The 27,684-nt window shown below is 44.8% G+C and overlaps 1 protein-coding gene across 1 annotated transcript in view; it reads right to left on the reverse strand.

The window, feature by feature from the left end:
* The window catches only part of LOC135223784 (ribonuclease H2 subunit A-like), a 134,298-nt gene that overhangs the window by 37,878 nt on the left and 68,736 nt on the right, over positions 1-27,684 (reverse strand). Inside the window, exon 6 of the mRNA XM_064262620.1 lies at positions 558-681. Coding sequence (XP_064118690.1) covers positions 558-681 — 124 coding nt within the window. The remainder of the gene's footprint in view (positions 1-557; positions 682-27,684) is intronic.

The raw sequence follows: 27,684 nt of genomic DNA on the forward strand, positions 1-27,684 counted from the left end.
TGTGGCACACACACAACGCTTTGGGAGCAGCCCAGGTGTAAAAGCTGAGCAAGGAAGAGAGGTCAAGTAGGAGGAGGATTAAGAGGAAAAGCACTGGTACTTTGCATGCTCCAGCCAATGTATTGCTCTCCTCTGGAGGAGTAGTTAAACTTATATCAGCAGGAGTGCAGCAAGACGCCTTTACTAGATGGCCGCTAAAGAAAAAGCACTTAGTGATGGCAGGTGTTACCAAGCTTCAACAGCTGTTTCCAGAACTATATAACAAAAATGGCAACATTGCTCAAGCAACTTAGGGAATTCCGCTTTGGACACAAATAACTTGAGACAGATGTGGACAAAATATGAATAATGGGACTGTGATGCAACAAGCTAGTGTTTATTATTAACAAATCCTCAAAGGAAGCTCTATACGGCTAAGAATTTTAACTCACCAGCTGACATGCCAAATAATAATAATGTAACTCAGAAAACATAATCATCCAAACCCACAGAACTCATTATAACCTACTTAAAATAGTGCATTTCATCTTCATACTTGAAAAGACAGTAAAGCTTACCACATAACTGGAATGCATTTTTCCTCCAAAATTTTTTCAGCTGTAGACCAAGAAAATCTTACAAGTCCAGGAAAACCAAAAATTGGGTCCAATGAATTCATTAGGAAATTCTTTGTTACTGCATCTGAAAGTAGTCAGTTTTAAGCAAGTTTATTATGGAGAAACAACAGGACAAAGTTTTTTTTGATACACTATGACTTCACCAAACACTACTGCTCAAGGTGTGTGAGCAACGTGTGCTCTCTAAAATGCTTTAGCGCCATCTCTCTGAGCTATCTTCTTAGACTGGTCCTTAGCATTTTTTAAAGTCTGCATTTCTACATAGTACTTTTTTTTCTGTCATTCTTCTAACATGGCATATCCAAAGAATATGGAATTTTTTCTTCTTTCAAAAAGCAAACATGTCTGCATTTTCCATGTTCAGGACCTCAACATTCACTCTTTTAAAACAGTGTACCCAAAGAGTCTGTCACAAGTTACAGCAAGAAAGAAAGCATTCTCTGCATTGGGAAGCCTTCCCTCCCCCAACAAAAAGTAAGCAGGTTAAAATCAAATTGTTATTGTCAACATTCTTTTAAACTAAATTTTCTTCAAAAAGGAGCTAAACAAAACAGTCAAGCAATTATATATAGTAGCAGCTCTAAGTGGGTAATGTACAAACCATCAATGTGCATTAAATGCAAAAGAAAAATATGAACCAAAAGCTATTAAGAACAAAATCAGATCTAAAAATAACATCACTGGAGCAATATAAACGTATGTTCAAAATATGACAAATCTTTAACCAATTTGTATTTTTCATAACTAACATACCTTCGGTCTTAACATTAGATAATACTAGCGCCGAGCTTGAAACCGGTAGAATTAATAATAAACTTGTGAGATCCAGGGACTATTGGCATCTATACCAGGTCACGGGGTATGTAGTACCCAGAATGCCCTTGGCGTCCTGTGACCCGACAGTTACTTTCCTACCGCCTTTAAGATAGGACGTGATTACTTTCTGTTTTAAAGCCAGTTTAGTTTGCCCAATTTTATTCATTTTTCCCTTTTTACATTTTTCTTTCTCTGGATGTTCTCAGTGTGGTTGATTGATTGATTTGTTAATTCTTACCGGCGTCGCAAAGAGGAGGTTATTGACGCCGTATCACTAAAAGGAATTGCAAAGGAAAAAATCAATTAAAATGCTATAAATACGTTTGTATAAAATCTGTCAGAGAACTACAGAGAACCCAAAAACACACGAAATACCCATCCAACCTACACACCTACTTCAGATCAACTGTAAACAAAAGTACAAGCAACACAGGCACCCTGCATACTCCAAATTCTACAGACTTCTGTCAAAATAAATAGATATTTAAAGTACTAAAAGTTTATATATGGTAATAAATATATCAATTGGAGGTCAACTTTATGTGCATAAAAATTTTATAAAGTAAAAAGACTTGAAAGTAAATGATATACACAGACACACTAACACATACACAAACTCAAACATCTTGACCAAACTAACCTAAATTTTTTCAAGAAGACCTGCTTCTTGAAGGTAACTAAAAAGGGTATCCTCATTAAAATCTCTGCCTATAATGGCATCCAGTTTAAGATCCATTCTTCCAACTACGTTAAAATAACGGTTCCTTGCTGATATTAAGCTGGGACATTCTACTATTAAATGTTTTACTGTGAGGGGAACAAGACAATCCTCACAAAATGGTTCAGGGTCATTGTTCATTTAACACCGAGTAATCCATGTGTGGCCGATCCGTAACCTACATAATGCAGTCTCTTTCCGACAGTCTTCTAACATATAAAGCCAGGGGTTGATTACATCAGTGAGTTCTCTCATTTTATTATTACTCTCAATTGTCCAATAGAATTGCCAAACTGATTCTACTGTCTTTTTAATTTCAGGAATGTAGTCTGAGCAAGGAATTGCTATACTTCTTGGTTTTTTTGATGAACCTAACTTAGCCAAGCCAATTCATCAGCTCGTTCATTTCCAACAATACCAACATGTGAAGGAACCCAGCAGAAGTTAACTGCCTTCTGTTTTTGTTTTAATAAAAACAACCACTCTTGTTATTTCCAGTACCACAGGGTGTACTGGATTAAAAGATGCCAAAGCTTCCAAGGCACTCTTGGAATCACTAAAAATGGTTAAATTATCTCCTTCTAAAGTTACAATTTTCTTTAGTGCTGTTAAAATGACAAAAAGTTCAGCAGCACTGGATTTGGATCCATCGGTAAAGAATTGCCTTGAGTTATCATGTTTTTCAGCATGGCAAAGGAATTTCTGTTTAAGAATATCATCTGAACAGTCTGCCTTGCAACCAGAAAACCATTTACAATATTTCACAGAGGGCAACTTCCATGGAGGGAATCTTGAAAAGTTTGCTGGAATTACTTTTCCTTTTATTACATTGAGCTCCTCTAATGCACATTTTACCCTGTATCCAAAAGGCTTTGGATATGAAGCATATTTTTCATAAATACAAAAATTGCCTTTAAAAACAGTATTGTAGGCTAAGGACTCGGGAGTTCTCTGTATGCGGTACCAATATTTTAACAGGGCAAATTTTCTTATCAAATCTAGGGGCAGTTCACCTGCAGCCACTAATAAACTAGATATTGTTGCAATTCTAATTCCTCCATGGTGAACTGCTTTCAAAGTATCTAATCTCCTTGTAGTTGCTGATGAGTAGATTTCTGACCCATATGAAAATTTTGAAGCAACTATTGCTTTATAAACATGTAACAAGTGCTTTCTATCAGCCCCCCCAATTTGTATGACCTAAGACTTTTAAAACATCTAAGGCCTTCATGCATTTGACTTTGAGGCTCCTGAGATGAGCTTCCCATGTTAACCTGCTATCAAAGATGAGGCCTAAAAACTTTGTTTCCTGTACACATGTGAGTCTCTGTCCATTTAAAAACAGATCTGGGTCTGGATGAACCCCTCTGATACGGCAAAAATGAATAACAACTGTTTTGGCAGAGAAAAATTTAAAACCATGCTCAGCTGCCCATCTGTTAACTTTATTTATTACCAACTGAAGTTTTCGCTCTGCAACAGATATTTTAGATGCAGCACACGAAATAGATAAATCATCAACGAACATAGTTGACATTACATCTTTTGGAATTTTTGAGGCTATCCCATTTATGGCTCAGGCAAACAGAGTGACACTTAACACACTTCCCTGTGGTACTCCTTCCTCTTGTTCTTTCAAATTAGACAGAGTACTACCTACTCTGACTTTAAAATAACGGTTTTTTAAAAAGACTTTAATAAAAAGTGGTAGTTCTCCACGCAGACCAATTTCATGCAAGACTTTCATAATTCCATGCCTCCAGGTAGTATCATAAGCCCTTTCTAGGTAAAAGAAAACTGCCACATAATGCTGCTTGGAAGCAAATGCCTGACAAATTGCATTCTCCAAACGTATCAATACATCTGAGCAAGAATGCATACGACGAAAGCCACACTGAGATGATGATATAATCTTCTTTGATTCTAAAAACCATACCAACCTAATATTTACCATTTTTTCCATAAGTTTACAAAAACAGGATCTTAAAGCTATTGGTCTATAGCTTGTAGGGACAGATGAATCTTTCCCTGGCTTGACAAAGGATAAAACTGTCGCTATTTCCCAAACACTAGGGTAACCACTCTCCTTAAAAATTCTTTTAATAATACTTAAAATAAACAATTTAGTTTCCTTTGAAGTATTCTTGATCATTTCATATAAAATTTCATCAGGTCCAGGTGCAGTGTTTTTACTGTTACTAAGAGCAAATAAAAATTCCTCCATGGTAAAAGGCATATTATATGATTCAGATTTAAAAGAGGTAAAATCAAGTGTTTCAGACTCTGCTAACACCCTCTCCCTATAGAATGGAGAATTTTCATCCCTACTTGATATCATTGCAAAATTTTCTGCAAAAACATTGCTTACAGCCTTTGAGTCTGCTATAAAGTCACCATTGACTTTTAAAACAGGGACGGGACTTGGATTGTACTTTCCTGCTATTTTCTTAATAACTGTCCAGATCTTGGTCATGGGTGTTTTCCAGGTAATTGTTGATATAAAAAGTGCCTATGATTCTCGTCTCTCATGTTTTATTTGCCATCTGAATTTGGCTCGAGCCTTTTTAAAGGAGATCAAGTAGCATTCACAGCGATGTCTTCTGTACCTAGTAAAAGCTGCTCTCATGGCTTTATGTCTTATTTTGCATTGAACATTCCACCATGGAACAGGCTTCCGATTCAATTTTCCACTGGTTTTTGGGATTGCCTTTTCTGCTGCAAACATAAAAATCATTGTTAAATAGAACACTGCTTCTCCTATTGTTGGCATATCTTTTGCATCTAGTTCAGTATAACCGAGTTCCTGGAAAAGGGGCCAATTTGCTTTATTGGTACACCACCTAGGCATTCCGTATACTGGCTCATATTTCTCAGTTCTGATGACAATTGGAAAATGATCACTACCGTATAGATCTTCCAACACCTCCCAGTTGAAGTCAATGAATGTATCAGAACTGGTGATAGATAAGTCAATACATGAAAATGTACCAGTCTGAATGTGAAAACGGGTGGGTTTTTCAGTATTCAAAAGGGTCATCTGAATTTTCTATTGATGATAAGATAAGGTTTCCTCTTTGATTTGTTAAAATGTCACCCCAAAATTCATGTCGACCATTAAAGTCTCCCAATATAAGAAATGGTCGGGGTAGCTGTTCATATAAGTGTGTTAACTATCGTTCAAGTATTGGGTTATTAGGAGGGAGATACAATGACCAAATTGTGTATGTCTTTTTAAAGTGAATTTTGACAGCTACAGCTTGTAATTTGAGTTTGCAACTGTGTTTTTGAGTGAGCAATATCTAGTCTTACAAGAAGAGCACTTCCACCCGAATTTCCCTGTATAGGGAATTGGGAGTAGAATGCAAAACTCTTTAGGAGTAAGCATTTTGCTGTTGCTTAGCATAGTCTCTTGTAGTGCTAAGTATACTGGGTTATAAGTATTAATCAAACATAATAGCTCTTCATATTTGGCGCGAAGTCCCTGGCAATTCCATTGTAATATAGCAGAGAAAGTACCTATTTTCTAGAGGATGATCCCCTGTCCAAGATCGTTTTGTCATGTTTTTTCTTCGAAGATGACATCTGAATTTTGTGACAAACTTTACAGTTCCAGATGTCGAAGGAGTACTTAGAAGGTCATTTGAATGTACCAAGTGATCACTTATGATGGTATTTGAAACAGCAGTATCTTTAGTATTATCTTCGACCCTTGCAGTATCTGGTCTATCATTTTCAGCTAGTCTAATTTTATTGTCTAAACCAAGCTGATCTGAGTTAAACATTTTGTTTGCCTTATGTTCTACATTTGTTGCTGCTGTGTTGTATGATAAGATAGTGGGATATGACTCATTATTTTCCATTAATTCAGATGTTCTATGAGGGTCAGCTGCACCACAGGATGGTGAAGGTTTACTCATTTTTTGTTTTGACTCAACTTTTTCTGCGGATGTATCTTTCTCAAGGTGCTTGACTTTTGATTCAGGCATTGTTAAAGACTCTTCACTTAAAGTCCTCTTGTTGACAATTGTCCCAGCATCCATTTTTTCTTCTTTATCTTCATTACACTTTTTGAGATTCAATTTCTTTTGTCTTTCCTCATTTCCTTTTACTGCATCTACAAATGACTTCTGGGTGTTGAATTTCTGCAGTCTTTTGTCTTGCTTCTTTAAAGGTAATGCACTTGAGTCTTGATACAAAGTGTTTCTTTTTCAATGAGATACTTGATACATGATTTATGTGCTGCATTATGGTCTCCCCCACAATTAGGGCAGCATGGAGTAAGTTCACAATTCCCATGCTCTTTTCTGCCACAGTTAAAGCATATGGCTGGTTCATTCCTTTCTTTTTTCCTGCATGTTATTATCAAATGGCCAAACATTTGGCAATGGAAACATCTTCTGGGAGCGGGAATATACTGTCTAACTGGCAGGTGAAGCCATGCAGCTTTCAGAAATTTAGGGAGTCTCAAACAATCAAAGGTGAGTATCAAAGTAGGTGTTGGATGTAATATTCCCAAAACTTTTTTCTTGATTCGTCTCACATCAACCACCTTTTGATCAGCAAATTCTTTTCGGAGTGTCTCCTCAGTATAATGTAGGAGTTCAGTACTATACACTACTCCTTTAGACTGATTCATTGTTTTGTGAGGAGTGCATTTTGCTGTGCTTCCTTCTACAGCACTAATAGACAGTAATTTTCTACTTTCATCTGGTGATGAAACTTCTACAAGCAAGCTTCCTTCACCTTGAGAGGCTATCTTTGGTTCTCTGCATATGCATTTTACAATATCTCTATGCTATGGACATCAAATATATTCAGTTCTTTTATGCTTTTGTCTAGGTCAACAGAAAGGTATTTATTATAAGTCTCAGGTTCTTGAGATCCAAGTAAAATTCCAATATCAGGATTAGCATTATTTCTATTATTAAATATGATATTGTTATGATACAATAAAGTTTTGTATATACTTACCGACAGAAATTCAAATTTCGCGGCACACGCTACAGGTAGGTCAGGTGATCTACCGCCCTGCTGCTGGGTGGCAGGACTAGGAACCATTCCCGTTTTCTAATAAGATTTTCTCTTCCACCTGTCTCCTGACGGAAGGCTGGGCAGGCCATTTAATTGTATATATCTGCCAGGTAAGTATGTACAAAACTTTATTGTATCATAACAATCATTTTTGTACATTCAACTTCCCTGTCAGATATATACATAGCTGATTGGCACCCTTGGTGGAGGGTAAGAGACAGCTAACTACTGAAAAACAACAGGAAAACAACATATGTTGTAGGTTAAAAACCTTGGTTCTTACCTGGTTAGGCAGAAGACTTCATGGCTACTGTCTAAGAGCCTGCTTCGCCTCAAGAGCCTCAGTGAGGTATTGACCTATGCTGAGAGTTCTCGGGGATCTGCCAATGGAGTCTTATCCACTTACACGACAGAACTTTGAGGATCTTTGTCAATGGGTGCTATTCCACTTTATGACAAAACCTCCTGCCTCTGGTAAAATCAAGGAGCAACACACTAATCCCGACCACCTGAACCTATAATCCAGGTTAGCACTAAGATTGAAAGAAGTTACCCCAAACATTCTTCCAAACAACCATAAAAAACACAACACCATATATTAAAACTAACTAAACTATTAAGGATTAGCATCAGCTCCCTGTCCCAGCACCGAATCCGCAGATACGTACGGCCCCAGAGAGAAGCATTTCTCGTAAGTGACTCTTACATCCTTCAGGTAGTGATGCAAACACAGAGTTGCATTTCCAGTACGTGGCAGCGAGAATATCCTTCATAGACATATTTCTATGGAACGATAAAGAAGTCGCAATGGCTCTTACCTCATGCGCTTTTACACGAAGTTGCCGTAAGGAGTCGTCATCGCACGTCTCATGCGCTTCAGAGATGACACTTCTCAAAAAGAAAGCAAGGGCGTTCTTTGACATGGGTCTTCACGGGTCTCTCACCGCACATCAGAGACTCTCTAGGTTACCCTTAAGTTGCTTTTATCTTTGTAAATAAAAATGATATTGTTATGATACAATAAAGTTTTATACATACTTACCTGCAGATATATACTTAGCTTTAGACTCCGTTGTCCCGACAGAAATTCAAATTTCGCGGCACACGCTACAGGTAGGTCAGGTGATCTACTGTCCTGCCGCTGGGTGGCAGGAATAGGAACCATTCCCGTTTTCTATCAGAATTTTTTCTCTCTACCACCTGTCTCCTGCGGGGAGGCTGGGTGGGCCATTAATCGTATATATCTGCAGGTAAGTATGTATAAAACTTTATTGTATCATAACAATATTTTTATACATTCAACTTACCTGCCAGATATATACTTAGCTGATTGGCACCCTCGGTGGCGGGTAAGAGACAGCTATATACTGAAATAGACAGGTAAACAACATATGTTGTAGGTACAGATAAACCTTGGTTCCTACCTGAATAAGCGGAAGACTTCGTGGCTACTGCCCAGGAGTCTGCTTCGCTTCGAGAGCCTCAGCGAGATAGTGATCTATGGCTAAGAGATCTTGTTGGTCTGCCAATGGGGTCTTATCCACTTACTCGGCAGAGCCTAAAAGGCCTTTGTCAAAGGGTGCTAATCCACTAATATGACAATACACCTGCTTTAAAAGCATATACGAGGAGCAAAAACATACATCTCGACCACCTGATCCTAACACCTGTGTTAGTTCTAAGGATTGAAAGGAGTATCCCCAACTCCTGACAACAACCCAAAAACTCAACACCACAATATACGCACACACACAAGTACAAAAAAAAAAAAAATTTTGTACACCCTTATTTGTCGGATATTCCTCAGTTCCTTCTGACAAAAAGCAACGGCCGCCTGTGCGACATCTAGTGCCTTTGACAGTCGAAAACCAAGAACATCTCTAACTATAGGGTTTACGTACATACACATAATTAAGGATCAGTCTTTGCTCCAAGTCCCAGCACCGTATCCGCTGACACAAACGGACCGAGAGAGAAGCATTTCTCATAAGTCACCCTGACATCCTTCAGGTAATGAGATGCAAAAACTGAATTGCATCTCCAATATGTCGCTTCGAGAATATTCTTCAGCGACATATTCCTTTGAAAGGCTAGAGACGTAGCAACTGCTCGAACTTCATGAGTTTTAACTCTAAGAAGTTTGAAGGAGTCATCTGGGCAATTATTGTGAGCCTCAGTAATTACACTTCTTACAAAGAAGGCTTTGACAGGCCCTTTACTTCAAAGCTCCTTGGCCAGGGCTTTGAAGGATTTTCATTTTTCGCCAGAAATAAAGTCTGGAACGAACAAATGGCAGCATCTCCTTTAAAACCAACTCTAGAATCAAGAGCGTGTATCTCGCTCGTTCTTTTGGCTGTAGCGAGAGACAACAGGAATAAACATTTTCTTGTAATATCTCTGAAGGAGGCAAGGTGTGGAGGTTCGAACCTCTTCGAGGTTAGGAATTTTAGGACTATGTCCAGATTCCAGCTCGGGGTTCTAGGAGTATTGATCTTTGAAGTCTCGAAAGACCGGATCACATCATGAAGATCTTTATTGTCAGCTATTTCCAGGCCTCTGTTCCTGAAAACAGCTGAAAGCATACTCCTGTATCCCTTTATAGTGGATACGGAAAGATGCGATTCCTCCCTCAGGAAAAGAAGGAAATCTGCAATGTTGGTCACAGAGGTATTGGAGGAGGACAGCTTCTTCGATTTACAATATCTCCTAAAGACTTCCCACTTCGATTGATAGACTCGTATAGTTGAAGGTCTATGGGCTCTAGCGATAGCCTTAGCCGCTTCTTGAGAAAAGCCTCTCGCTCTGACGAGTCTTTCGATAGTCGAAAGGCAGTCAGAGCGAGAGCGGGGAGGTTTTGATGATACCTTTCGAAGTGGGGCTGTCTGAGATCTGCTCTGTCTGAAAGAGATCTGGGGAAGTCCACCGTCCACTCCAACACCTCTGTGAACCAATCTTGAGCTGGCCAATATGGGGCTATTAGAGTCATCCGCATCCCCGTTGAGGCCACGAACTTTCTGATTACTTCGCCCAGAATCTTGAATGGGGGAAAGGCGTATAGGTCGAGGCCCGACCAATCTAGTAGAAGGGCGTCGACCGCGAATGCTCTCGGATCCTCTACAGACAAGCAGAAGATGTCTATCCGTTTGGAGAGGAACGTGGCAAACAGGTCTATGTGAGGCCTCCCCCATTGAGCCCAAAGACTTTGACAGATTTCTGAGTGGAGAGTCCACTCTGTGGGAAGGACCTGGTTCCTCCTGCTCAGTCTGTCTGCTCTCACGTTCCTTTCTCCTTGGACAAATCTCGTTAGGAGGATGATGTTTCTCTCCTTTGCCCATACCAAGAGATCCCTTGTCAGTTCGAATAGGGAGAACGAATGAGTCCCTCCCTGCTTTCGGATATAGGCCAGAGCGGTGGTGTTGTCCGAGTTGACCTGGACCACCCCGTCTCTGACTACTGACTCGAAGCACTTGAGGGCAAGGTGTATGGCTATCAATTCTTTGCAGTTGATGTGCCATGACACCTGCTCGTTCGTCCAGGTGCCTGACACTTCTCTTGTTCCTAGCATCGCACCCCATCCTGTTTCCGAAGTGTCTGAATACAACACTTGGTTTGGGTTCGGTACGGATAAGGACACTCCCTCGTTCTTTTTGAGAAGGGCTAACCACCATCTCAAGTGATTCTTTACTTCGAGAGGTATCTGGAACGAGTCCGAAAGTTGTCCTGTCTTCCAGTTCCATACTTTCTTTAAGAAGAATTGCAGGGGGCGAATATGAAGTCTCCCTTGGGAGAAGAACTGTTCCAGCAAGGAAAGAGTCCCTAGAAGGCTCAACCATTCCCTCGCTGAACTTTGTTCTCTCCCTAAGAAGTTTGAGACTTTCATAAAGCCTCGTATGAGTCTTTCCTGCGAAGGAAAAACTCGAAAACCCCGAGAATCCATCTGAATCCCCAGATAAACCAGGTTCTGGCTGGGGATCATCTGAGACTTCTCGAGGTTCACGAGTAATCCTAGAGATTGAATCATGTCTAAGGTCGATTTTAGGTCCTCCAAACACTGTTTCTCCGAACTGGCCCTGATTAGCCAGTCGTCTAAATAAAGGGAGATTTTTATTCCCTTTAAATGAAGCCACTTCGCTACATTTTTCATGAGGTTCGTAAAGACCTTCTTTGATGAGGCATGAATGGGAACATGGAAGTAGGCGTCTTGTAAGTCCAGGGAGACCATCCAATCTCCTGGACGTAGGGCTGACATCACCGATACAGAAGTCTCCATGCGGAACTTCTCCTTTTCTACAAATCGGTTTAGAGCACTTACATCTAAAACCGGTCTCCACCCTCCGGAAGCCTTCGGGACTAGAAAAAGGCGGTTGTAAAATCCCGGAGAGTGTGGGTTTTGCACCAACTCGGTGGCCCCTTTGTTCCACATTTCCTCTACCATCTGAAGGAGCGTGTTCCTCAGCAAAGGGTCTTGGTAACGAGCGGACAGTTCTCGAGGAGTTGAAGTCAGGGGAGGTCTGTCCCTGAAAGGGATGCGATATCCCTTCCTCAGAACCAACATCGACCAAGGGTTGGCTCCTCTCAGTGCCCAGGCTTCCGCGTATTCCAGTAGCCTGGCACCCACTAGTGTTTGGAAGTTCTGCAGGTCATTTTCCCTTCTTAAAGGGACGGAAGGCTGATCTTCCTCGCTTTTCGGAAGTCTTCCTTTTGAAGGCGGGTCGTGACTTAGGACCTCCACGAAAGGGCTGTTGAAACGGCCGAGGGACTTTCTTAGTAGCCGTCGTAACCGTTCTGTTCTTCTTTGCCGTTTGGACTAGAAGGTCCTGTGTTGCCTTTTCAGTAAGTGAGTGGGATATTTCCTTCACCAACTGAGAAGGGAACAGATGTTCTGATAATGGAGCGAATAGCAAAGCAGTTCTCTGAGAAGGAGAAACAGCCTTGGTCAGAAATGAACCAAAAATTGCTCTCTTTTTTTAGTATCCCTGCTCCAAAGAGGGAAGATACTTCTCCAGAACCATCTTGGACCGCCTTATCAATGCAGGCCAGAATGCTATGCAGCACTTCTGGGCTGAGACTTTCCGATTCTTGCGACTTCTTAGATATTACCCCAAGGGACCAGTCCAAGAAGTTAAATACTTCCAACACGTGGAAGAGTCCCTTGAGGAGGTGGTCCAACTCACACATGCTCCAAGTGGACCGTGTAGAGGATAAGGCGTGTCTCCTGGAAGAGTCTACCAGACTCGAGAAATCCGACTCCGCAGAAGCAGGAAGAGACAGACCCATATTCTCTCCTGTTTCATACCAAATGCCTCTTCTACCTGCCAGTTTGGCAGGCATACAGAAGACAGTCTTTCCTAATTCTTTCTTGGAGTTCATCCAAGAACCGAGAGACTGTAGCGCCTTCTTCATTGAAATGGCCGGTTTCATTTTCAAGAAGGAAGAGGACTTACATGGCTTATTGCTCGAATAGAGCGACTGAGGAGAAGGAGGTGCGGCAGGGCGAAGTGACTCTCCGTATTCCTGGAGCAGAAGTGCGGATAAAGTCTTATAATTCGACAGTCCTTCATTAGCTGGAGCTTCGTCTTCCGAGATATCCTCTAGCTCGAGACCAGCTGAAGGAGAACGATCCCTTGAAACGGACAAATCCCCTGTATGTCTTGAAATAGGAGAGCCTCTATTCGGTGAAGGACTGGCGGAAAAGGACTCTCTACGTTCTTTTGGAAGAGAGTTAGAAGTCCTTTCTACTGTCTTACATGATACAACAGATCTTTCCTTCTGAAGTCCCAAAGAGGAAGATCGCTTCCTAGGAGAACTCTTGGAAGGCGATTCTAGCCTGGAAGGTTCCGCATGTCTGGAACGTTCCGCTTTGGTGGAAAGTTCTTCGCGCTTGGAGAGTTCCTCTTGTGCGGGAAGTTCCGCGCGTCTGGAAAGTTCCGTACGTTTGGAACGTTCCGCTTTTCCGGAAGAAGATTCCCGCTTGGAAAGTTCCGAGCGTCTTAAAGGCGATCTGCGCCTTGAAGTTCCCGCTTGTTTGGAAGGATCCGACGAAAAACACTGCGCGCTTGGAACAAGATTCCTGCTTGGAAGGCGATTCATGTCCAGAAGGTTCCTCGCGCCTGGAAAGTTTGGAACGTTCGGAATGTTCCACTCTCCTGGAAGGCGATCCGTGTCTGGAAGGATCCGCGCGTTTGGAAGATTCCGCGCGTATGAAAGATTCTGCTTGTGCGGAAGGTTCCATGCGCCTGGATAGTTCCGCGCGCTTGGAAAAAGATTCCTTCTTGGAAAGTTCTTCAGCGTGTCTGGAGAGTTCGGAACGTCCGGAATGTTCCGAGCGCTTGTAAGGAAACTCGCGCCTGGAACGTTCTGTTATTGTGGAAGGTTCCGTGCGTCTGAACAGTTCCGAGCGCCTAATAGGCTCCTCACTTTTGGAAGGTGCCTCTTGCTCGGGAAAATCCATGGAAAGGTCCTTCTGTTCCACTTGATTAGAAGGCTCTTCGTTCTTGGACATTTGAGTCCGTTTTGAAGGCGCCTTGCCCAGAAAACTTGTCTCTACTCTACTCTCTCCCAGAAAGTTCTTCCTGCCTGGAAAGGGCTTCCGTCCTACCTGGTGCTTCTCGCCAAGATGGTTCTTCCGGGTCTGAAGAAAACCACTCATCTATTGGAGCTCGTTGCTTGGGAGAAGGCGGAACAATCCAAGGAAGCTCGGGAACAATTCCACTCTTCCTGTATGAGTGTGGAGAGGAAGATCGGAACTCTGGAACCTCTCGTCTAGAGGGAGGAACCTCTAAGAGCGCAGCGGACCTCTTGATAGGAAGATAGTCATCCTTCCTACGAGGAGGTTTCTTGGAAAGAACTCCAACCAATGAGGAGATCTGTTCCTGCACTTTTTGTAGGATCTGAGCAGTAGTCGCATCCCTGTCCGTGTCGGAACGAGGGGAGGGAGATCTGGAAGGTGTCTGAGATTCCCTTACAGCACTTGGAGTCAAAAAGGTTCTCTTTTTTACTGAAGAAGCCTCTTCTGGAAAGTGTTCTGGACTTGAGTCAAGAGCCGTAGCTTTCCAGCTCCTCTTCAAGGGGCGAGAAAGATTCGTGTCTTTCCACCCTCTTCTAGGTGAAGGCGACTCTGACGACGAAAAACACTCGCGAAGGATGCTTTTCCTTTAGCGATCCCTGGCAGTCTGAGGCGTAACAGCACCTGCCAAAGGGACGCCTGACCGGTGGGGAACCTCTACAACCTCCGTACGGCTTTCGACATTCCTTCTCCTCTGGGCCAGGGAGCTTGGAAGAGGTCTAGACCTGGGAGCGTTGTAGAGCCGATCAGACGCCCCCTCCACCACACTGGGGACACTCACATCACTGTCCACTGTTATATCACCAGCACTCTTACCTTCTAATGCCGCCATTTTGACCTGCATTCTATGAAGGGTAGCCCTCAGATCCGCAATTTCCGATGCTGAATCTGTAGGATTTAAGATGGGTGAAGGAGCAGAAATAGAGGGAGAAGGATTAATTAATGCATGATGTGGAGAAGCTAGAAAGCTAGAAACTAGATCGTTAGACCTAGATCTACTACGGCTTTTGGAAGCTTTCCTAAGCCTATCCCTTTCTAGCTTCTTCATATAAGAAGCAAGATTCTTCCATTCTTCTGCACTCAGGTTCTAGCACTCTTTACAGGTGTTAACAAAAGAACATTCAAACTTTCTACACCGCCTGCATACAGTGTGAGGATCTACCGAAGTTTTTGGCATTCTCACCCTGCAGCCCTCATTCACACATCTCACAACAACACTCGAGTTAGACATTCTTAGAAAAATCCAAAATCAAGTTCAAGAAACGGTCCACGATAGCGTATGCCAATACAACGATCCAAGTACGTCACCAAAAGTCGGTCAAGAAGATCAATTGCGATGAAAAAAAAGAATTCCATCCAGGAGGTACCAACAACGAAAAATTCTGATAGAAAACGGGAATGGTTCCTATTCCTGCCACCCAGCGGCAGGACGGTAGATCACCTGACCTACCTGTAGCGTGTGCCGCGAAATTTGAATTTCTGTCGGGACGACGGAGTCTAAAGCTAAGTATATATCTGGCAGGTAAGTTGAATGTATAAAACTTAAGAGTTCTTACTGGGCAAAGAGACCTTTCTATCTCCTTCCCTACCAAGGAGGAGAGTCCCTTAACCTCGAAGTTCCTAGGCCAGGGTTTCGAGGGATTTTCATTCTTTGCCAGGAATAATGGCTTAAAAGAACAAATCGCAGTCTCCTTTAAACCCAACTGTCGAGTCCAGGGCTTGGAGCTCACTCGTCCTCTTAGCAGTTGCGAGGGCCATGAGAAAAATACATTTTCTCGTCAGGTCCCTAAACGAAGCCTGATGGGGAGGCTCGAACTTACTAGAGGTCAGGAATTTCAACACAACGTCCAAATTCCAACTAGATGGAAGTGAGGACTTCTTGGTGGTCTCGAAGGACCGGATGAGATCATGTAGATCTTTGTCTACCGCTATCTTTAGGCCCTGTTTCTAAAGACAGCGGAGAGCATACTCCGATATCCTTTTATCGTGGAGACAGCTAGATGACATTCTTCTCTCAGAAAGAGAAGAAAGTCAGCAATGTTGGTCACAGAGGTATTGGAAGAGGACAGCTTCTTCGACCTGCACCATCGTCTAAAGACTTCCCACTTCGATTGGTACACCCGTAAGGTTGAAGACCTGTGAGCTCTGGCGATCGCGCTAGCAGCCTTCGCGAAAAGCCTCTCGCTCTGACGAGTCTTTTGATAGTCGAAAGGCAGTCAGGCAGAGAGCGGGGAGGTTTTTGTGAAACCTCTCGAAGTGGGGTTGTCTGAGCAGATCTCTCCTTAGTGGAAGAGATCTGGGGAAGTCCACCGTCCATTCCAGTACCTCTGTGAACCAATCTTGAGCGGGCCAAAAGGGAGCGATTAGGGCGAGTCTCGTTCCCGTCGAGGCCACGAATTTTCTCGTAACTTCCCCCACCAGTTTGAATGGGGGAAAGGCGTAAGCATCGATGCCTGACCAATTTAGAAGGAGGGCATCGACTGCTATGACTCTTGGATCCTCTATCGAGGAGCAAAAGTTCTCTATCCTCCTGTTGCAGAAAGTAGCGAACAGGTCTACTTGTGGTCTGCCCCACAGGGCCCAAAGTCTTCGGAACACTTCAAGATGGAGGGTCCACTCTGTCGGAAGGACTTGGTTCCTCCTGCTCAACAGGTCCGCCCTCACATTCTTTTCTCCTTGTATGAATCTGGTAAGGAGAGTGACTCCTCTCTCCTCCGTCCAGACAAGAAGAGCCCTCGCTATTGCGTAAAGGGAGAAGGAGTGTGTTCCTCCTTGCTTCCGAATGTACGCCAGAGCCGTGGTGTTATCTGAACTGACTTGGACCACCATGCCTCTGACTTCTGATTCGAAAGACTTGAGGGCTAGATGAACCGCCGAAAGTTCTTTTGCATTGATGTGTCAGGACACCTGTTCCCCTTTCCAGGTGCCTGACACTTCCTTCGCCCCTAGTGTTGCTCCCCAACCTGACTCTGACGCGTCTGAGAACAACACTAGGTGCGGGCTCGGTTTCAAAAGGGATATACCTTAGTTCCTTTTGAGAGGAGCCAACCACCAACTGAGGTGTTCTTTTACCTCTTGAAGGATCGGGAAGGAGTCTGACAGGTCTCCTGACTTCCGATTCCACATGTCCTCGAGGTAAAACTGGAGAGGTCTCAAGTTGAGCCTCCCTATAGGAAAGAACTGCTCCAGCGAGGAAAGGGTTCCCAGCAGACTCAGCCATTCCCTCGCGGAGCTTCATTCTTTCCCTATGAAGACTGAGACTTTTTCTAATCCTCGATCGAGCCTTTCCCGGGAAGGAAAAACTCAAAAATCCCGAGAATCCATCTGAATCCCCAGATAGACAAGGTTCTGGCTGGGGATCATCTGGGACTTCTCGAGGTTTACAAGCAGTCCAAGCGATCGTGTCAAGTTCAGCGTCGTGGACAGGTTCTCCAGACACTGCCGTTCCGACTTGGCTCTGATAAGCCAGTTGTCCAGGTATAGAGAGATCCTCACCCCCTTCAAATGCAGCCATCGGGCTACGTTTTTCATCAAACCTGTGAAAACTTGCGGGGCTGTTGACAGGCCGAAGCACAAAGCCCTGAACTGGAATATCCTCCCCTGGATCATAAATCGGAGATACTTCCTTGATGCTGGATGCAGAGGAACATGAAAGTATGCATCCTGAAGGTCCAGGGAGACCATCCAATCCCCTGGACGTAGAGCCGCAAGAACCGAGGAAGCAGTCTCCATGGAGAACTTCCTTTTCTCCACAAAACGATTCAATGCGCTTACGACCAGGACAGGTCTCCACCCCCCCGAGGCTTTTGGAACGAGGAACAGGCAATTGTAGAAGCCTTGAGAGTGGGGATCCTGTACTACTTCGATGGCCTCCTTCTCCAACATCTGATCCACTAATAAAAGGAGCGAACTTCGCAGAACAGGGTCTTTGTACTTCGACGAAAGCTCCCTTGGAGTCGAAGTCAAGGGCGGTCTTTCTTTGAAGGGGATGAGGTATCCCTTGCTTAGAATCAAGAGGGACCAGTTGTCCACCCCTCTCCAAGCCCAGGCTTCTGAGAATTTTAGAAGCCTGGCACCTACTGGCGTCTGGAGGACTTGGCTGTTATTTCCCTTTCTTGAAGGGCCTGAAAGAGGACCTCTCTCTCTTTTCGGGTCCTTTCCTTTTGGTGGAGGATCGAAAAGAAGGACCTCCTCGAAAGGGCACTTGCGGAGGACGACTCTCTTTCCTTATGGAAGGAGCAGCAGGTCTCGCTTTTCTAGCGGACTGGACCAACAGGTCTTGCATAGCTTTCTCAGTTAATGAGTGCGAGATGTCCCTCACTAACTGAGATGGAAACAGCTGGCTAGAAAGGTGCGTAGAGCAACGAAGCCCTCTGAACTGGCGAAACTGATTTCGTGAGAAAAGAGCTATATACAGTTCTTTTTTAAGCACCCCTGCACCAAAGAGGGAGGCTAACTCGCCCGACCCGTCTCGGACAGCTTTGTCCATGCAGGAAAGAACGCTGTGGAGGACTTCAGGACCAAGAAACTCCGGGTCCAGGGTTTTCTTTGCCAATGCCCCAAGGGACCAGTCCAGAAAGTTCAAGACTTCCAAGACATGGAAGAGTCCCTTGAGATGGTCCATCTTGGACATACCCCATGTGGTCTTGGCAGTGGGAAGAGCATGTCTCCTTGACAAATCTACCAAGGTAGAAAAATCAGCTTCGGCAGAAGAAGGAAGATACCCCTTCTCCCTGAGAGCTTGGAGGGAGGACAGGAAAAGACCGTCTTCCCTGCCTCCTCCTTGGAGCTAAACCACGCCCCTACAGACTGGAGGGCTTTTCTCATCGAGATGGTAGGGCGCATTCTCAGGAAGGAGCTCTTAGCCGTTCTCGTACTCGAGAACAAAGATCGAGGCGAGGGAGGAGCGGCTGGGCTGAGAGAGTCTCCGAACTCCTGAACAAGCAAAGCCACTAAGGTTTTATAGTGAGATAAAGCCGCTACCTTCGGAGAATCCTCCTCCGAAACCTCATCTAGGTCTTGCAAAGCCGACTTGCCAAAAGAAGTGCGGTCACAAGAAGGAGAGCGCCTACGAGGCGAGGCGCGCCTGACTGGAGACGCAGGTCTGCGCTTGTGAGGAGAGGGGCTTCTGTCCAAGGAAGAGCGGTCGAAAGATGGAGATCTTCGGTCTGGCGCCGCGCGCCTGGACGAAGCCTCGCGGATGGAAGGAGCAGTGCTGCTGGGAAGCACATCGCGCCTGGAAGGCGCCTTGTGTCTGACCGGGACATCGAGGAAGGAAAGCGCTTCGCGCTTGCTTGACGCCTCTCTCTTGGTTGGCGCCTCGCGCCTGGCTGGCGGTTCGCAGCTGGAAAGCGGCTCATGCCTGGCTGGCGGTTTGCGCCTTGTTGGTGGCTCGCGCCTGGCTGGAGATTCGCGGATGGAAAGCGGCTCGCGCCTGGCTGGAGATTCACGCCTGGAAAGAACCTCAAATCTGGCTGGCGCCTCGCGGTTGGAAGGAGCCGAGCGCTCGGTCGCTAAGCGTTCCCGAGCCGAGCGAGAAGCGGGAGGATCGTAAAACCCCCGCTGAGAGCGTTGAACCGGAGAGAGGAGCCTGGAGCTAGTCATATCCGGAGGACGCGAGGATCTCGACAGGCAGGGAAACGTCCTTCCTGCAAGGAGGATCCTTCGTAAGGGCTCCTACCAGCGATGAAATCTGCTCCTGCAGATTAAGGAGAATCTTCTTAGTAGAATCCTCTTGATCCGTTTCCGACGGAGGAGAAGGAGGTCTGGAAGACGAAGGAGACTCTAAACAAGGCGCTGGGCTAAACAGGGCTCTCCTGGCTCTCTTCCTGTCCACAGGAGAATTCTCAGGGAAACGCTCAGGGCTCGAATCCAACACAGTGGGAGCCTTCCAACTCCTCTTCAAGGGGCGCGACTGCTCAGCCGAACTCCAACCGCGCCTGGGCGAAGCGGAATCGGAAGAAGAGAAGCACTCTTTAAGGATGCCTTTGCAACGGCGATCCCTGGCAGTCTGGGACGATACTACAGATCCTGCCGAAGGGACGCCTGACCGGTGGGGATTCTCCACAACCTCCGTAAACCTTTCGACATTCCTCCTCCTCTGGGCCTGGGAGTTTGGAAGCGGTCTAGGCCTGGGAGCGTTGCAGAGCCGATCAGACGCCCCCTCCACTGCACTGGGTACACTGCAATCACTAAGCACTGCATTTCCCTTACCTTCGATTGCTCGCATTTGGAGCTCCATCCTTTTGAGGGCAGTCTTCATGTTGGCCAACTCCACAAACGAATCTGCAGGTTCGGTGAAGGGTGAAGGAGCTGATACTGAAGGAGAGGATGCTACAACTACTTCATGGATAAGAACTATTGAATCCCTAACTGGCTCGTTAGACCGAGACCTACTAGAGCTTCGAGAAGAAGCCTTTCTAAGCCTATCCTTTTCTAACTTCCTCAAGTAGGAGGTTAGAGCATTCCATCCTTCCTCACTCAGATTCTCGCACTCATTACAAGTATTAGTGAAGGAACATTCATTCTCCCTACACCGCTTACATACTGTGTGAGGATCTACCGAACCCTTCGGTAGTCTCACATTATACCCCTCATTCATACACACTCTAATTACATAACTAGAGTCCGACATCCTAAGAAAAATCAAAAGCGTAATCCAAAAAACAATCCACAAAAGCGTATGCCAAGCCAAAGATCCAATACATCACCAAAAAGACAGTTCAGATGATCGAAGGCGAACGAAAAGCGAAAATCAGGTCAGGAGGAACCAACAACAATGTTGTCAGAACCGGCGACAGAGGAAATCTGATTAGAAAACGGGAATGGTTCCTAGTCCTGCCACCCAGCGGCAGGGCGGTAGATCACCTGACCTACCTGTAGCGTGTGCTGCGAAATTTGAATTTCTGTCGGGAACGATGGAGTCTATAGCTATGTATATATCTGACAGGGAAGTTGAATGTACAAAACTGCTATTCATTCCTCTGTTCTGAACTACATAAGGGCTTGTAGTAAAAATCAAAGAATCTTTGATGTTTTCATTGGAGGAGGTTGGGGATGGCAAAGGGAGGTCCTTATCCAAGCCTAAGGTTGTCAACGGTGCCAAAGAGTCGGTGGATCCAGGGACAATGTACTTGAGACTAGTCATGGGGTGGGGGGAGGAGAGAGAGAGAAGAAGAAGAGGATGAGAGAGAGAGAGAGAGAGAGAGAGGGTGAGAGAGACGAGAGAGAGAGAGAAAAAAAAAAAAAAAAAAAAAAAAAAAAAAAAAAAGTGGGGGGGGGACATACACACACAACAACTGCTTGGGAAGACCAACAAGGTATTGCGGACTAGACAGGGTTCGACATTCTCCACCAACGGCACACGTAGAAGTTGCTTCCCCACGGTCTGCCCCATACCCTACCCTTTCGGGATAGCACCAATAGGCTTGCAGTGGCACAGGTATAAGCCAATCTGCCTGCTGGGAGTTCTGCCCCCACTAATGGGGACAGACTCCCCACCCCAAACATATTGGTGGGCTTCCAGACAAAAGCCAGGTGTCCCATCCTAAAAACCAGCCCCCCCTGGATTCCAATGGGCTGATCCATGGATATGGTTCCGCCCTCAAGATAGCAATGGGAAAATCCCATCACCATCTCTTGGGTCCAAACCGTATTGGGTGGCAACTCACCACCACAACTCCCACAATTAGCTTCGAATACAAACCCCCTCCAAACCACAAACCCCTCCCAGACTCACCCAAGCAGTAAAATTTTTCGAAAGTGGAAATGTCCACACAAGTTAATGCCAAAAGTTTTGTAGGCGTCCTGTCAGGATCCGGCCTTCGCAAACTTGAGGGTAGAATCCCTTACCCCCTCACCATGTGAAGGAAACCTACTCGAGGGGTCTCAGTGTGGGTGTGATCTGCTAGGTGTGTGTACGTTGTGAGATGGAGAATTTTGCTTCACCAACGGGAATTTCTTCAGGTTCTCGAAAGAGACAAAGGAAATGCCCTGGAGTGAGTGGGTTTCCTTGTTCAAGATTTTTAACATCGGTGTCTACAGATCCACATACAACGTGTAGTAGGTGCAGAGAAAACGTATGTACTATTACTAATCCTTGTTCAGTTTGTCTTGGTTGGTCAGTCGAACAGTGGATGAAGTTTTATGGGAAGGGCCAGTACAAAAGAAAGGAGACGACGCCATCTTTGGATGACCAAGTGTCGTCGGCCTCTTTTGTATCGGCAATACACCAGACTGCTCCATATGTTTCGTCACCTGCTTTTGATGTTTCCCATACTCCTTCAGTTTCTTCTAGCGATTCGTTATTAGAAACGCCAGGAGGGGTTTTGGGTAATTTTATGCATAATTACACTCCGTCATTCCCGGCAGGGAGAGGGGGAGTATTGCCATCTTTGTTCCAGGTGTCAGCTCCCGATGCGCAGAGAATGGAAGGAACATGGTCGGCGATAGGCCTACCAGATGTACCAACCTTGGAGGGGTGGCTTTCTCATTATATGGTGTCACGCTTCCACCAGGGCCCGACAACAATGAATGTTCCTCATCCCCCTGGCCTGCATTTTATGGAAGCTAATGCTGCGGCAATGACATCATCAATGTTTCCAGCTTTACAGAACGTTGGAAGTAGTTTTGCAGCACACGCAGGGCTACCAGCAGCAGCCGCTCAGTCTCTCCCTAAAAGAGTGGTGACATCACAACCTGCGTCACACAACGACATGGCTGACGCGATGACGTCACAGCCTACTGCTTCTCTAACTACTTCGTTGCCTCCGGAGCCAAATACGCTTTCTGACTCTGGTACACACAGTCATGAAGAAATTACAAACTCTAGAGGAGAAGATAGATAAGAAAGACAAAAAGAAAAGACATGAATCATCATCATCTTCCTCTAGTTCAGCGTCATCGCAAAGTTCGATGACGCCACTGCATGTACCAGTCAAGCGTTGGAGGACACGGGACTTCGTGACTGATCCTCGGGCCAAGAGGAGAAAAGTAAATTCTTCTTCATCTTCGAGCCAAGTCACATTCCGGTCAGCACCAAGTAAAGAAGGCAGTGGCTGGTAAGCTTAACGCCAACAGACGAAGTAGTTTACAGGCGTCCGAACGAGCAAATGCATCGACAGTCGCTGAGATAGCGGCTGCCGCAGAGATGCCAGCAGTGAGGACAAAGAGTTTAGGAGAGACTACACTGCTATTGGCATAATCAACTATGATTGTGAAGAATTCAACAAGGAATGGAGAACTGATAACCAGTTTTGCCTGTGAGACCTTTTAAGATAAGGAGAAAGGATGAGAGAGCTCCCATTAAAAGGTCGAATAATAAAGAGTTGGTAACCTCTTCTGATATGCTGGTGGAGGGCATTGTTCGACTTGATGACAGATCAAGTAGGTATAGACGGGGTTCTCGCTCTACATCTGTGAGTAGAGAAGAAGTTAGGCTGTCACGTTCTCCTACTAACTATTCAAGGTCGAGCCGACAGCAGCCATCAGCGATCGAAGATGTCGCGGTCGTAGGGTCGGACGGCCATGATACACCCGAATGTTTGTCAGAGGATAGGAGTGAGCTAACTTCTGTGGCTGAACACAATACGTAGGAACCGGAGGAAGAAAAAACCAGGAATTTCTGGCTTTGTATGCGGAGGTGGTTGATTTGATTCGTCAATTCAATAACCTTTCGAGAAGCACGGAGACACCTGCCAATATACTTCCTCCAGGAATCGACATGGTATTTGGATTGAAAAAGGATACGAAGGTGTCGTATGAATTACCTTCCTCAAGTCATGCGGAGTCAATTTTACACCACGTAAATGCACGGATTGCTGGAAGGGATAATTCCTTAAGATTGAATAGATCGTTTAAGTTTATTTCCCCTCCATTGATGAAACATAGGAAATATTATGTGACACCAATGGTTCCTTTGCTATCTAGAGAAATGAACACAGGTGTGGTAAGGTTAGAACGTGGATTAACCTTGGATCAAGTTAAGATGGAATGCCCTTTGATGACTTGTCAGGAGGCTGCTACATTGGAAGCAACAGCTTCTTCTATCTTTCAGACTGCTTCTTGGTTAGACCTTTGGTCAACAGCAGAGGCAAAAAATTGCATCCTCAGAAGTAACGAGAAAAGTAGTGGATGAGTCAGTGTTTATCAGATTGCTACAATCAGAGTAATTGTGTACTTGACAAATTTAAGTGCCAATGTTTGGGCTAATATCCTGTTGATGAGGAGAGATGCAACTCTGGCTAGATTAAGCCGCACTGTTGATTTGGATTCCCTCTTAGCAATGAGGAATGGGGATATCCTAGAGTCTCAATTGCTGTTGCCAGAGGGCATACTGGAAGACGCTATAGATAGAAGGATGGACACTAACAACAGATTAGTAGAGCAGGCAGTTAGGAAAACATCTGAAAGTCAAGGCTAATCCTAATGAGGTAAGGCATCAGCAAATGCCTCGTAAGAAACTAGTGAGACATAACATCTCTAATAGAGCAACAAGACCCTCTTCTCTAAAGAAGTTACCTCATCGGCCCTTTCACAATAGACCCCACAGAGGACGGGGAATTACGGGAAGGGGGAGAGGTTCAAGACGATAGGATGGGCGCCTCTCATCATTCGGCCACACTGGAAGGAGTCGGATATTTTACTCCATTCGAAGTAACCCCACCCTTGACAGAACCACCATTACCGCACCTCGCCTATGCTCAGGAATCTCAGAAAGCTTTTATTCTGCAAGAGGAAGTGAAGAAGATGATGGAAAAAGGGGTTGTGGAACAAGTATAGATTCCGTCAAAGGGGTTTTATAACCGCATTTTCCTTGTCCCCAAAAGCCAATGGAGACTGGAGGACAGTAATAGATCTGTCAACATTGAATCTGTTCATAAGAAAAACCAGATTCAGAATGGAGACCCCAAAGACAGTTCTAGCAGCAGTCAGGGTCAAGGACTTTATGCTGACAATAGACTTGAAGGACACATACTTTCAGATCCCAGTCCATCAGTTTTCCAAGAAATTTCTCCGCTTCAGTCTTGCAGAGAAAGTTTTCCAATTCAGTCCTGTGCTTCATGTTGACAACGTCTCCGCAAGTTTTTACAAGAGTATTCACTCTCGTGTTGACATGGGCGCATGCTCAGGGGATCAGGCTAATAAGATACCTAGACGACTGGCTGGTGATAGCAAAGTCCAGAGAAAAATTACTTCGGGACAGGGTCACCCTTCTGCAGTTTTGTCATAGCCTAGGCATTGTGATAAATCAGAAGTCAAAGTTGGATCCAAGTCAACGGCTGGTGTATCTGGGTATGATTATAGACACAGTAAGTATCTGGGTATGATTATAGACACAGTAAAAGCCAAGTTTTCCCAGCAGTCCAGAGGGTAGAGAAATGCAAACAAGTGGTGAATGCCTTTCTAAAAAAGCACACACAGCCAGCAAGATAGTGGCAACTAGTACTGGGAATTCTAACTTCCTTGGAGAAGCTGGTACCACACAGGAGACTACACCTTCGATCATTGCAATGGAGGATGAAGGAGTTTTGGTCGCCAACGGTAGATCACCCATACGAGCAAATTCCCTTGTCGACAGAGTGAGGAAAGACCTACTGTGGTGGGTGCAGGACAATAATCTGACTCGAAGGTTGGGGAGCCCACATGGAGGAGCTAATGATTTCAGCAAATGGAGTTGCGAGGACAGAGAACTCCATATAAACGCGTTGGAGTTAAAAGCAGCGTTTCTGGCACTTCAGGAATTCTGGGAGAGGGTGAAGGGCCAATCAGTGATATCGATGTCGGACAACACCACAGTAGTAGGTTACGTAAACAAGCAAGGAGGCCTGGTATCTTGGCAGTTACACCTTATGACAGTTCAACTTCATCAGTAGGCTGTAGAGAACTTGGTAGACATCAGAGCCAGATATATTCCAGGACAAAGAAACATAGTGGCCGACTAGTTGAGCCGGAGGGATCAGATCCTAGGAACGGAATGGTCCTTGTATCAAGAGGTAGTGGACAGAATGCTCATATTGTGGGAAAGGCGGATCATAGACCTATTCTCAACCAGGTATAACAAAAAGTTGGAAGTGTATTGTTCAGTAGTCCAGGACGTAGAGGCAGTAGCAGAAGATGCGCTACAACACCCATGGGACAATCTGGACATGTACGCATTTCCTCCATTTTGCCTAATCTGTCAGGTTCTGAACAAGGTAATGCGGTCTCAGAACCTCAAAATGACTCTGGTAGCGCCTTTATGGCCGAAGGCAGAATGGTTTCCGGATCTGTTGGAACTCCTAATAGACGTGCCGAGAGAGTTACCTCGGTGGAACAACCTACTATGCCAGCCGCACGTGGAGAGGTACCACCAGTCGGTGAAGTCCCTGTCACTTCACGGGTGGAGACTGTCAAGTATCTCCTGCGAGAGGGAGGCTTTTCTCAGAAAGCAGCAACACTGATGGCAGGAAATATCAGAAGGTCATCTGCAGTGGTCTACCAAGGAAAATGGTCCACATACTGTGATTGGTGTCGTAGAGGGAACTTGTCTCCACTCGGAACCAATATTCAACAGTTAGCAGATTTTCTGATATATCTCAAGACAGAAAGGCATATGTCTGTATCTGCTGTAAAGGGGTACAGGGCTGCTCTAGCCTCGGTCCTGCACATGGAAGGCGTGGACATTTCTTCTTCATGGGAGTTGGCTATGTTAATGAAGTTTTGAGCAATCCTTTTCCCCAAACGAACTAAAAGCTCCAGAGTGTGATTTGACCATGGTACTGAGTAGTCTTACAAAACCCCCATACAAATCATTGTGACAGTCCACAGATAGAAGCTTGACCCTGAAGACAGTCTTCCTATTGGCCCTAGCCTCAACCAAAAGGGTGGGGGAACTAAATAGGCTGTCATATGTGGTGAAGCATTCTAGAGGTTGGAAGTCTAAGGTTTTCGAGTTTGTCCCAAAATTCGTAGCCAAAACTCAAAACCCATCAGTAGTGGATGGCAGATTCGACTCCTTTTCCATACCTTCTCTGGCAGAATTCGTAGACAATGACAAGGAAGAAATGCTTCTGTGTCCTGTCAGAGTACTAAGAGCGTACTAATGAAGAACGAGGCATCTCAGGCTGGGGTGCCGAAGGCTGTAAGTACAAGACAGAACAAAAAGGAAGTGTCCAAGAACAAAATATAGTTTTGGTTGAGAGAAACGATCAGGAATGCATACATGACAGAAGACAGAGGGTCAAACAGCCTGGAGAGGGCTAGAGCTCATGACATCAAGGGCTCGAGTGCTTTTTTGGCACTCAAGAAAAATACGTCTCTCAGAGAGGATTTTGAAAGCTGGTATTTGGCAATGCCAAACAACTTTCACTTCCTTTTATTTAAAAGACGTTGCCCAAAGATCCTTGGACACTTTTTCCTTGGGTCCAGTGGTGGCGGCCCAGCAGGTGGTATAGCTCATCCAGTACCCCTGGCAGGTCAGTTTGTGTCTAGTCTAAGATGAAGGTATGAAAGTAGAATGAATGAGATGACTGATAATTTTACAGTACAGCACATTATTATACAAATACACTGTTCATATACTACTGTATACCATATTCCATGCAAAATAGATCCAGACATACCAACTTACGAGATTAATAAAATAGTAGAAACCTCACAGTGCATGAGCTGGGCATCTCTACTGAATAGATAGGGAATACTCATATCTAAAGAATGGAGAAAAGGGATGAGGGCACTAGAAATAAGACTTAGGGATTTGTACAAAAATTTGTTTTGTCAAAATACTGCTTACTATGGAACCATTAATCATAAACAGCTTGAAATGTAATTTAGGATAACAATGATATTGTTAGTATACCATAAAGTTTTGTACATACTTACCTGGCAGATATATACTTAGCTTACGTCTCTGACGTCACGACAGAAAATTCAAAACTCGCGGCACACGCTACAGGTAG

The sequence above is a fragment of the Macrobrachium nipponense genome, chromosome 11 (assembly GCF_015104395.2).
Source record: "Macrobrachium nipponense isolate FS-2020 chromosome 11, ASM1510439v2, whole genome shotgun sequence".
NCBI lineage: Eukaryota > Metazoa > Arthropoda > Malacostraca > Decapoda > Palaemonidae > Macrobrachium > Macrobrachium nipponense.